The sequence below is a fragment of the Lepidothrix coronata genome, unplaced genomic scaffold (assembly GCF_001604755.1).
Source record: "Lepidothrix coronata isolate B3197 unplaced genomic scaffold, Lepidothrix_coronata-1.0 Scaffold25, whole genome shotgun sequence".
In the NCBI taxonomy this organism is placed as follows: domain Eukaryota; kingdom Metazoa; phylum Chordata; class Aves; order Passeriformes; family Pipridae; genus Lepidothrix; species Lepidothrix coronata.
The window spans coordinates 3429812-3442739 of record NW_016690205.1 but is presented as its reverse complement, the minus strand read 5'-3'; the positions used below and the strand labels follow the sequence as shown (position 1 = coordinate 3442739).

The window sequence follows — 12928 nt, the reverse complement described above, 5'->3', positions numbered from 1 at the left end:
AAGAAAATACACTTAGGAAGGGGTAAAAATTAAAATAACTCCCATTAACTTCAGTATTTTTTATCTATTCTGGCTCTCGGCGATTCCATCGTTTTAATGAGGGACCGAGTGGTTTTTGTTAACTAGATATGATTTCTGGTTGTATTTTGAATATCAGAACTCTATAATCTGGTTCCAGATTTCTGAGAGAGGAATCTGTGAGCCCCACGTGATGGATGCATTGGTTTACCACTGTTTCCACGGAATGACCTCAAGGACCATGTGGGATATACTGGGAGGTTGCTCACAGTTACTGTGAGGATTAAAAATAAAGATACTGAACTTTGACCATGCCTAATCATTTCTGAAACTGGGTATAAGTGGCTTTTTATGAGAAGAAATACACTGGAGTATTTTATGTAAAGACACAGGTTTGGTTTTTTGCCTTTTTTTTTTTACAGCGTGCAATTTTTTCATAGTCAAGATGAATCTGTCAGTGATTCTGTAGCAAGACACTCTGTGAAATGAATAGGAACTAAGTGAAGGGAAAAGATGAATTGCTGGAGATGTTGCACATCGTAGGCAGCAAGTTTTGATCAAGAGTAGAGAAGCCAGTGTGTACCACAGGCAAAATTCTGCTCTGAGCATCCTCATGAATGAATCAAAACAGGACTTTGCTCCATGTTTGTACAAGAAGAAAGATTTAAAACGTTGCTGGGAGCTCTGCCCTGACACAGGGGAGGGATTCGTGGAGCTTTGTGGTGGCACAGGTTGGGTGGCTGCTAGTGGTGGTTTTTTTTTTTTTTCTTCCAAGGTTTTTGGACCTTTCTTTCTGGAGAAGTCACTGCAGTGCTGATGCCCCAAATCCCTACAGTTCCATATAAATCTTGAGTGGGAATAGCTTTTGGAAAATGACTTTGTGTGGATCTGAGGCGGGTGTTGCTGTGGTGGAGCTGTTGGGGAGATCTCATCCCTGCCTTAAATGTGGAGAAACCAGTTTGTTATCTTCTAAACCTCTGTGCTAGTTTAGATCTAAAAGGGAGGGTTTAGCTCAGAGTTTATCAGTAGGCCAGAGGTTGGCTGACTTTTATCCTATTTTATTTTCCTGCCTGCATTGTTTATTCTGCAAGCAACCCAAAAATAAATGATGAATCTGAATCTAGACTTATTTAAATCAGATAAAATAGAAAGCAAGAGTATGGAAATAATTATATACAATTAGTGGTTTTTTTTTTCTGCTGAAAAATAGTTTAAAAATGGGTAATATCAAGCTTTATCGTTTTCACATTTTCGAGGCAGATCAAACAATAATATCAAAACGTGAGAATGTGGCACATCAGGAGTACAAGAAGCTGGACCTTGGTAATTTCCAGGAACCTGCACAAGACTTCAGGTGTAATAACAGGTTTCTGGGGGAGGCCATGACCCTGCTGTAGCTGATCCAGGACAGGGAGCTCCCCTTCCCACTCCCCCCTCTTTTTTCCTTGCTTCCAAGAATCTGTTTATTCAGGCAGTGTTTATGCCTTAATTGAGCGGTGATTCAATCTCAGTAACTATTTCCTGAGCATTGCAGCACAAATAATAAGAGTCATCCTTATGTGATTGAAACAACCACCCTGATGCTGATTTTAGGGGAGTTTGCTGAATTATTTTTTTTTGCACATGGAGCATTTCATTTGTTCCACTGTCGCATTTTCTTTGGGAGTATATTGATGAGGAAGGAGCAGATTGTGTTTGGATTAGATTTTGAGAAAGAAACCAGCTGGGTTATGGAAGAAGCCACAGTTGTTATTTAGGCGAGATTGCTGATTCAGTGGGGATTCAGGAGGTTTTCTTTGGCTTTAAGAAGCCCCAGAACTGGGTTCTTTAGAGATTATTTTATGTTTGGACAAAAGTGCAGCAGTTGTTCAACAGGTTGAATGTATAATTATGGGTTGTGACCACATATTCCCCCTTTGAGAATGTAGCTGTTTTCTAGTTGATTGCCGTGAAAATGGTTGTATTGGGTTTATATAATTTCTTGGGAGTTGCATTTATTGATGATTTTTTTAAAAGTTAGGGGGGTTAAGTAAATAAAGGAGCTTTACATAACTTCAGTCTGCAGGAGGTTGCTGAGCTTTGTAATGAGTCCTGTGGTTTTTCTAAATCACTGCAATTGCATTTTGGTTTTTTTTTTTTATTGTTTCTTTTTTTTTCTCATATTTTTTTTTGCCAGAAGTTTGCAGAGGTCAGTGATTCATGATCCTCATTTTATTGACATATCTTCTTTCTGGCAGCTTGCTGATTTCTCTGAGGTAAATAGATGTGAGTTCAGGCAAGGTTTATTTCAAAAAATGTTAACTTGAGGAGCCAAATGTGTCCAACAAGCAAGACAGAGAAAATCTACAATTATTTATCTCCTTTCCTTACATAATTTCCTTCCTTTTTTTTTTTTTTTTTATTTAGCTCAGGTTTTATTACTTCTACTATTTTTTTATTGTATTTAAATGGTACAACCTGCCCACTAACAGGATGAACTTCCTCCCTCTGTACAAATACTTCATTACACTTGTACAAATACTCTGGGTTGTTCTGAACAGATGGTGCCTAAGAGCAAAAATCCTTGTGCTGCCTGTAGTCTGGTTCAATTCAAATAATTTCCAGTAAGCTTGATAGCTAAAAAGTGTCCATAATTGTAAAGTTTTGCGGGTTTTCTGTGTCCAGAGTCATAAATTTATCCTGCATTGGCTAAAAAATTGCTGTTGTACAGGGACAAAGCTGGTCCCTGTTGCTGTGGACAAGGTTGCAATGGGTGATGGAGGAATGGAAAATGAATTACGTGGTTGTGCTGCATTGCTACTAAATATTTTGGGTTGGTTTTGGTTTTTTTTTTTTTCCCCTATGAAAATGTTATGAGGATTTTACTCTACCAGCCTCACTTTGCCCTTTCATGTTTCCATTCCTCTTGATGTGAGTCACGGAAAGTTTATCATTGTACGACTGTGGGCAGCGTTTCACTTGCAGACCTACAGCTTTTTGTGACTAATGACAGCCTTGTCTTCACAGGAGCTTTGGAGAGTGAAATATTTCCAAAGGGAAGTTTATTTCTGGAGTGTTCGTGGAGGGCGTGGGACCAGCTTTGTGCTGAGATTTCAGAAACCAGCAGCAGTGCAAACTGAGAACTTGAATGAAACAAACCTTCCTGATTTGGCAGGGAGGGCACTTTGGCAATAAGAATATTTCTCCAGATTAGTGGAAACAATTAGGAGACTATGGATAAAACAACAAAGCTATTACTTGAAGAATGTCATTAGATATATTAAATTAGAAGCCATGTGCTCCTTCAGAAATTACTGACCAGATGAGATCCAGCAGTATTCTCTTTTGCCTAATCTTTTGCTTGTTTGTTTTTTGCTAAAGGTGTTTAGCCTTATTTTTATAGCATCTGTAGCTTTCAAATGAAAAAAAGAAGGGAGGCAAGGATTACCTGCTGCAGAGGACAGGTTCCATGTGTCTGTATTGGGTGATGCTTCAGCTGAAGTATCTTCTTGTGATGAAACTACTTCTGATATTGTGGATAAATAACAAACATCACAACTTAGAATCAAAGAACCATTTGTGTTGGAAAAGCCCTCTCAGACCATGGAGTCCCACCATCCCCCCAGCACTGCCAAGGCCACCACTAACTCATGCCCCAAGTCCCATGACTTTTAAATCCTTCCAGGGATGATGACTCCACCACTTCCATGTTCCAGTGAAGAATTTTTCCCTAATATCCAATCTAAACCTTCCCTGTCACAACCTAAGGCCATTTTCTCTTGTCCTTTCACTTGTTACTGGGAGAAGAGACTGGCCCCAACCTTTCAGGCAGCTGCAACAGAGCAAGAACAGGAAGCACTCTTGTGTTTCCATATATTAATAGTTCTGGGTTTTTTTGCTTTTAATGGGAAGTAATAGAATTCCTTGGGAAAAAGAGCCCATTTTCTCTTAGCTCTAATAAACACATCAACAGACAAATTCCTGAAGTGATGCCTGACTGGAGGGACAATAGGAAAAAGGACAGAAAGAAAATAGAAGGTGTGGTTTGTGAGATGTGGAGCCTCTTTGGGGGAGCTGCAGCTGTGGGACATTGGCTGGACTTCATCCCATCTCACCTGAGAGCTGAGGGATTATTTTCTGATTTGCCTTAGACATCCATATTTTAGGCTGTGACCTACCCAACACAACTATCTTACCTGAAATATTCAACTGGCACAGACACCTGTGCCCCTCCCTTCTGCCTCTGGCCAGAAATAAATAGGGAGTAAAAGAGTGTAAGAACAGGTATTCATAGATTTCTCTGATCCCCATCCCTTTCTAGCTTCTGGGAATTGAGGACAGCAACCATTGGTAGAGTTACACTCCCTTAATTGTCTAATGTCTTTCAAATACATTCACAATTTTGGCCTCAGTGAGTTCCAGGTTTTAACTATACTGTGTGAAGAGGGGAAACAAAGTGCTGTAGCTCCACTGACATAAACCAGAGAAGCAGTTAAACCCCAAGCTGGGAAATGTGTTACTGGGGTACTTGAAGTGTGTTTATAATTGGTTAACAGCATGCTACCCTTTCATGTGGTGGTAGGAGAAGCTGAATATGATTAAAAATAACAAGGCTAGTACAAAATTTAGCCTGGAGAGTACTAGAAAAAGTTTGTTTTATCTTTGTTTTAAAGAATTATGACAGACAGGAAAGCATATTAAATATTAAGGCTGGTGACCTGAAAAACAGGTCATACACTTAGATATCCAGAAGAAGTATATGCATGTAAAATCTGTTCCATCTGTTTTATCTTATTCATAGTTGAGAGGAGAGTTGTAGTTATATGACTGATCATATGAAAGCAATTTCTTCTTATAGACTGTTGATTTCTTCCCCCAAGGGTTTGGACAGGAGGAAATGGCCTCAAGTTGCAACAGGGAAGTTTAGGTTGGATATGAAGGAAAACTTCCTCTCTAAAAGAGTTGTCCAGCCCTGGAGCAGCTGCCCAGGGCAGTGGTGGAGTCCCTGTCCCTGGAGGGATTTAAACCCATATAGATGTGGCACTTGGGGCCGTGGGTTAGTGGTGGCCTTGGCAATGCTGAGTTAACACTTGGACTTGATGGTCTGAAAGGGCTTTTCCAGCCTCAGTGATTCCATGTTTCTGTGATTCCATAGCCAATTTGATTGCAGTCTTCCCTTACAATCCTTTAAGAGAAAAGGGAGGAATTTTATTAAATGTTTATTTCATAGAAATTAAATAGAACTTGAAATATTTTTATATAGTCAACAAACCCATGTGAATGATGAAAAATCTTGCATGTTTTATTTTAGGGGTATTTTCTCTTTTTACCCTATTTAACTTCCCACCTGGGGATGAGTAGGGCATGCTGGATACTGCATTTTCAGAAGTTTGGTGTAAAGCTCCAGCAGGGAGCTCAGCCTTTTGCTGTTTGCTTTTGTGGTAGCTGCAAGTGTTACCTCCCAGCCTTTTCTCCTGCATCCTGAGCATCCAAGGGCTCCTCCTCTTACAGAATGAAGGAATTGCACAGGGAAACTAGCAAAGTAAAGGGCTCACCTGTTTGTTATTAAGTTCTCTGTTGCATAGAAATATATTTGTTAGCTTGAGCCTGCTTCAGTTTGAAACAGTGATTCAGGTGCTCTGGGCTTCAGTGGGAATATATAGAAATCTAAGACAGTTATTCCTTTTTCCCCCCTTTCCGCTGTGTGTCATCTTGTATATCCACGTTTCCTACTTAGGATATTTCCCAAAGATCCTTATTTTTCTGAGGAGGATTGCTTAGGGCCAAGGAGCTTGCAGAGGTTGATGCTGATTTCTGCTTTGTGGTTAGAGCTGACACACGTTAATGTACAGCAGACAAACGCTGTATAGACAAGGTCATAAATAATTCACTGTTCACCTCAACGAGAGGAAATTACATGCTACATTATTCAATATACAAAGACACTGCTGGTTGTGTAAAGAGAGTTATATTCTGCCAGCGAACAGACAGCAGTTTTGCAACTAAAATATAAAAAGGCACACATGGTTTATTGCCAGCTCAAGTCTCACAGCCTTCCTTCTGCTGCAATCCTTCTGCTCTCAGCAGTGAGATGTAAAAAAAGGTGATGTGTGTTGGTGACTGTGGTTATGACTGCTGGGAATGTTGAATGAAAGGAGCAAACAAACAAAAAGATTCTGTAAATGTCTTGATTTCATGGGGTGGATGAGGAAAATGAGGGCTGGGGGAAGATCCTGCCCTTCTGGCGAGCGTCCTTCGTGGCGTGGCAAATTATTGGGGAATGAACTTCTGTTAAAAGCTTCCTGGCAAAGAGGAGGGAGTGGCAGTAGGGAATTTTATCCTGACTTTTATATGTTTATTTAATTTTTATTTTTTTTCTGTTACATGAACATGACGGTGGAAGATCATGTAAAATGGTACATTGGCAACTAGCAGTTATTAAAAAAAATGAGCTCAATGTCTCTATTCTATTAGCTGAGTAATCTGTCATATAGCCCTGTAATAGGTCATCAAACTGATCATCTAATTAAGCAGCCTGTTGTAGGGTGTATACATGAGTTATGGTTGTGATTAAGATCTCAGTTTTACTGTAGCCTAAACATATTTCTCTTTTCTTCCCTTGTATCAGCTTCCTGATAAACCATTTAGTTCAGCTGTCAAATATGTGGTTAACATGGTTTTTCCTTGAGTCTGTAATATTTGTAGCAGATTTTCATGAGAAGTGTCTGCATCTGGGAAGGGTTCAATGAATTCCAGTCCATTTTATTAACACACAAATGGGCACAAGAAAGGACAGAGAATGTTATGTGGTTTTTATAAGATCCTGTGCTCTGTATGCATTAATGCATCTCTGATTGCTCTTTTAAAAAAATTGAGAGTTAATATCAAATACACAAACCTAGATAATAGAAAAAAAAATAGATTCTGTAAGACTCAGATAAATCCATTCAATCAGTATCACTGAGCAGGTTTCAGATCCCTGTTAGAAGAGGAATGGAAAATAAATTGTATTTTTTTCTTTATTCTATGTAGACAGTGCATAGTAACTGTGGTCCCTCTGAAAACAAAACTGTAGTAACAGAGTAACATAATCTCTCTGAAAATAAACACCTAAGGAGCTGGAAAGCAGAGGTCTGGGAGAGTATTGAGATACTCACCGGAGGTCAGAGTGAAGGAGTTCAGGGTAAAAGGACTAGGAAAAGAAACATAAAAACAAATGTGTAGCACATGATTAATTTAATTGAAGAGATGCTATAGGGTACCTTGTGGTTACCAAATCTTTACAGGTACTGCTGTAACCTGTAGCCACTTCTTCATGGATCTTTTTTAAGAGGGGCTTTTTTTCCACCTCCCTTTTCCTACCTTTTGTGATGAAGGCTCTCATCTCCATTCTCCCTTTTTTTGCAGGGTTATTTTTTTAGAACTATTTCTGTTTTCATTTCCTCTATTGCCTCCGTAGATGACACCTGAATCTGCCCTGACACTACTTCTGCCTTCTTTACTTCATCTTTGAAAATCTTTACTCAGGTGTCTCATTGCTGCCTAAAATATTTATTTGTAAAGAGGAAACCTTTCACTTCTTGTCAGGACATCCCTTTCTTGTCCTCCTCCTCTCCAGCCATTAGGACCATTGATTGTGTTTGGACAACCATCAAGGTCTTTCTTTTGAACATTCATTGGGGGGATATTTTATGTATAAGAAAGCACAAACTTTCCGGGTTTAATATTACAGTGAATCTGATTTAGTCTCTCCAGTCATTCAGATTTCTGTCAAAATCATCACAGCTCTGTTCCTTTGGAGAAGTTTTTAAGATTAGTTTCTTTGAGAAGTCTTTCACTGATTTCTTTCCCTTTGGTTTAAATATAGTCAGGAATGATTATGCCACGACTTCTGTCTGTCTCATCTGACTTAGAGAATTAACTCATTAAGGAAATGAACTTTTTTTTTTTAGGAAACTATTTTGCAAATACTTTTGTTCAATATTTATCTAATTATTCTTGAGTCCCTGAGACACAGCCTACCTGCTCTGATTGCAGAAAGCCTCTAACATGTGTCAGTGTTACGTGGGAGAAACATCAAGAATACAAATAATTTTTACAAAAGCACTTTGTCTCATAACAAAAACACAGCTAGAGGGAAGATGATTAATCTGAAGTGACTGCCTGATTTGATCAGGATGATTTTGTAGGAATGAAACAGGAATTATTATCTAGAGTTATAGTAATGTTTCTTAAGCATCAAAAATAGGTGTTGATAGAGCTAAAGGAAAAATAGTCAAGTTGTGGGGACTCATAATAGTAATGAAAATACTTCTCTGATTGAGCATGTTATAGGGGGTAATAAGAGGACCCATCATTTGCTCCAGAAACCTGAGATCCTGTCATTAGCCTTTCCTTGTGTCTGATTTTTACTCACTTCAATTTTCTGAATGTTTTACTCATGGCTATTGGGTTTTTTGCTTGGCTTTTTATCTCATATATTTGATAGGAGACTGTTATCTTATCTCTGCCTTGTTCTCTTAAATAGGATCCTGCCTGACTTCAGGACAGTTAATTTAGGGTCCCCACATAGAGACAGAGTGTAATTATTTAAACCTGTGTTACTGGACACTGTCCAAAAATGCTCCCATATTTCAGGAGCAGATTAAGATCTGTTAGATAGGTTAGTGAGCAGATGTGGGAAGTCGTGTAGTTTTACCTGTGGCAGCAACCAGTCCTTGATGTGAGCAGATGGGTGATTGAAAAGCAAGGGCAGCTCACTGTGAACCTGGAGCCAAATGTTTCCTGGGATTAATATCATGAATGGTGTAATTAATACACTTGGCAAACAGAAGACATCTTTCCAATAGAATTGTGAAATTACTTGTGGTAGGTTGTGCTTTGCTATGGCTTTGGATGAAGGGGAATGTAGATATTATGTCTGTGTATATCTATATATCTGTTTTTGTTTCTTTAGGTTGTACATCGCAAACCTTTGAAACCATCTCTGGGAAGATGAAGCCTCCAGTAGCAGTAGTCCGGTTTGGAACCTTCTTATTTTAAGAAAACCTGGAAATTTCTGCCCACATTTGCCTATTCCAACAGAAATCAGAGGACAATGAGTTATTTTTGTTTTTTGCATATTTTCACACTATGTAACAATTTTTCTTCCTTCTCGTTTTGTTCAATGGGAAAAACTTGAGCCAGTTTTGCAGCTGATTCTTACTTCGCCACATTCCTCTTACTGAGCCAAATTTTTGGAAACTGCATCCAGAGTACATCTATTTTTATGTCTTGGTTGTTGTTTTTTTTTCTCTTTATGTGACACATGTCACTTTTTATTCTGGTTTGAACCTGTCCTTTTGCGCTGCTGAGTAGCTGCAGAATCACTCAAGGAATTAAACAATTTCAGACTTACAGAAGATGACTCACACGCTTCAGAAACATTTTTGTGGCTGTGCTTGGCTCATTAATATAGGAGTTTAATGGCAGTAATATGAGGTATTGTATTAATTGTTGCATACATTTATTACCAAATGACTTGCACAGACAGTGTTTCAGATGCCGTGGGCCTGATCACAATAACCAGAAGTGTCCTGTTTGCAAAGGGGAAAACAAGATCCCTTTGTACACCGACAGCAAGCAGATGAAGTGGCTCGCAGTTTTGGAAGTAAGGACTGATCACTGTGAGAGCTGGAATGGATTTTTCTGCTTGAGGAAGGGGAAGCTATGCAGCCTGATGTTTGGGTTGATTGTAATGACTCTGGTGATGGTATCCTACATACTGACTGGAGCCAAGCATGGCCTGCTGTTAATACCGTCTCCCTTCCATTACGGAGCTTTTGCAAGCAATCCAAGCTTAATGGACAATGAAAGCCTTAGTGACATGAAAGACCATTACCAGCCTTCAAAAATGAATATTTCATATGTAAAGGATTACTCAAGCATTAAATTAATTATTGACACCATTACTTCAAAGATAGAGTTTATCACGAGGCAGCGCCCCGATTTAGGAGAACTGAGGAAACAAGAACCACACGTAAGTATGAATTGAAGCACGTCTTAAACTGCTTTATATTTCCTTATTTCGGGACTTTTGGATCAATCTTTTACCTACATATCAAAAAGTGCAACTGCTTACGTGGTCATATAGTCATTAACACCACCTAGAGCCTCCTGATTTACACCATCTGTAAAGTTGACACTGTAGATCACGTCCTTCTGAGTCATGGGCAGAATGGATGTGTCATGTAAGTCGTCTTGACACTTGAAGCAAAAAATCAGGCAGTATTCCCATAGCTGTACATCCTCATTGAATTTTTACCTTGTCTTATGCAAAATCATTGTGACTTAGATTTACCTGTCACCTGAAATGATAAATGAGAAAAGAGGCTTTCTAATAAATGCTTAACAGTGTTCCTTCCTGCAAATCTGGTCATTGCACACCTTGTATTGCAGAGCTAAAAACTGGAAGGTAATTTGATCTGAGTATTACATGTTTGAGTTTAAAATTCACTTTCTGGGGCTGGAGAGGAGTTGGAGGATTATTGAGGCCCTTTCTGGCCTTAAAATAAAAGGACTTCTAAATACTTCTCTCTCAGTCCAACAGTTTGTACAGGATTTGGTTCTGGTGTCATTAGAAGCAATAAGTGGGGTCAGCTTTGTATTTAAAAAAATAAGAGTTAAAAATATCCACGTAGTGTTTCTATTCTCACTGTGCTAAGCAAGAAAATAACTGTTGACTCTTTGCTGCCTTGACTGAAATTGTTGTTCTTTATGTTGCAGATGTTTTCAGTAATTCCTAATAAATTCCTTCCAAATAGCAAGAACCCTTGTTGGTATGAAGAGTACAGAGGGAACACAACCACAGACCCTTATGCAACAAACTCTTACGCACTGTATTCAAAGCGCTTTCGGATCGTCTTCGATTACCTCAGGAAGGTATTTTGGAACCACTTGTACCACTACAAGGGCAAACACTATCGCCTGCGCTGCCTGCCCCATTTCTACATCATTGGCCAGCCCAAGTGTGGCACCACGGACCTGTACGACCGGCTCAGGCTGCACCCCGAGGTCCGGTTCTCAGCAAGCAAAGAGCCCCACTGGTGGACAAGAAAACGCTTTGGTGAGTGAACATGTCCTCTGGTATTCAGGCAAGTTGTGTCTCCTAAACTTTCATACACGTTTGGGATGAAGTTTATAGGTTTGCTCCTTCTTGGCTTGCCCAGAAACCACTGGAGTTGATAGTTTTGAGAAATCCAGGTGGCGGATGCTCAGGACATTTCAGCCTACATTTTGGGTTAAACCCTTCGAGACCGTGCACGTTTCATTTGGTTTGTTTGCAGTGATTTGGAAGATCTAGGGAAAAAAAAAATCCACAAGATATTCGTGAACCCTGTGAATTCGTAAAGGCAAGAAGACGAGCTACTAGGTTGTGATGGGGGAGTTGTAGAACAGCAGCGATAGTTTTGTGTTGCAAAATTCTGTAAAGGCTTTCTCACGTGAATAAATGATGGGCCAGTATTTAAAATGTGGGTGGGTTCAGTCTTTATGGTTCAATAAACACAGCTGTGATAGGAGCTTCATTAGTGTCGCAGCTCCAGTCGACACTGAACAGTCGAGATGCTCTGCATGAGAAATCTCTCTCACGCCAAGGAACCTGCACATATTTTCGATGTTCTTTTCCTGGGTGACATCAATATTTCATGAGGTCACCCTCTGTCTCTGAAGGAAGATTTGAGTAGTAGAGGTTACGGCCAGCTGAGCAAAATGCATCCACCCCTCATGATTGCACCTTCAAAGGCTGTCTCAGGGCAGTGGGGCTGAGCACGTTGTTTCATCTGTCTGAAGTGTTTATCTCCTTCTACTGCTCTCTTCTCTGGATGCCAAGGAAGGTCAATCTTGTGGTTAGAGGCTAGATGAGCCACAGAAGAGCCATTTTCAATTCCTTCCTGCTGTGTGCTTAGTGGCTCCCTCTAAATGTGGATGACTATTCCACCCGGGCACTGGATTTTCCCACTGAGTCTAGTTGCTCAGTGCTGGCATGCCCTCACTTTGTATGACTTTGGTATCAAAGATCACAGGCTTTTCAGTGATTTTACTGTTTCTAAGAGGAAGATAATGGTTATTTTAGGGACATCTTTGTTTCTGTTTTTCATTTGCTGTTGCTTCATGGCAGACACCGCCTTGGGAACAAGGACAAACTTAATGCTGTGAGGGAGATCACTTGATGAGGACTTCAATCACTACTTTCCTTTGGAGCTTTTTTAAGTTTCCTTGCAATGGGAAAATATCTCTTCTAATGAACTGCTGTGTCTACAGGCAAGGAAGGCCACTTTCTGAGGCATTGGGACACCTGCAGTGCTGCTTCTGTTCTTTGTTTTGGGGTCATACCTGAAATTCTTTATTTCTCCTGCATGTGGTCTTGTCATTGCCATCTTTCTTTCCCATGTCCTGGATCCCAGAAGAACCTTTGAGCTCCTGCAGACAGGGATTTGTTCCTTGCTGCTTGGTGAGGAGAATTTCCCAGCCACAGAGAGGATTGTGTTCATACATTTCCTATTTTTTCCCTTTGCCAATGCCATAAGAACGTTGCTAATAAGTATTTTAAACAATTTCTAAATACATTCTGTAAACTAAGATTTAAAGCAATATGATGAAAATACAGTTTTGCTTTTGTGATAATCTGGACCAGTTTAAGAGACACTGGAGGTACCCATGTGAACTGAGGAGTGAAACCAAGTCAAGCAAGAGAAGCATCATGGGGCTCCTTGAAGAGCCATGAAAGGGACTCACAATCAGCAGCTGACTGAAGACAAAACATGGAATCATAGAATGGTTTGGGTTGGAAGGGACCTTAAACACCATTTAATTCCACCCCTTGCCATGGGCAGGGACACCTTCCACTATCCCAGGTTGCTCCAAGCCCTGTCCAACCTGGCCTTGGACACTT

At 39.9% G+C, this 12928-nt stretch overlaps 1 protein-coding gene across 1 annotated transcript in view; it reads left to right on the top strand.

Moving 5' to 3' along the window:
• CHST15 (carbohydrate (N-acetylgalactosamine 4-sulfate 6-O) sulfotransferase 15) overlaps positions 1 to 12928 on the top strand; it is a 47772-nt gene that overhangs the window by 18770 nt on the left and 16074 nt on the right. Inside the window, exons 2-3 of the mRNA XM_017809341.1 lie at positions 8954 to 10015; positions 10762 to 11101. Coding sequence (XP_017664830.1) covers positions 9473 to 10015; positions 10762 to 11101 — 883 coding nt within the window. The 5' untranslated portion in view covers positions 8954 to 9472. The remainder of the gene's footprint in view (positions 1 to 8953; positions 10016 to 10761; positions 11102 to 12928) is intronic.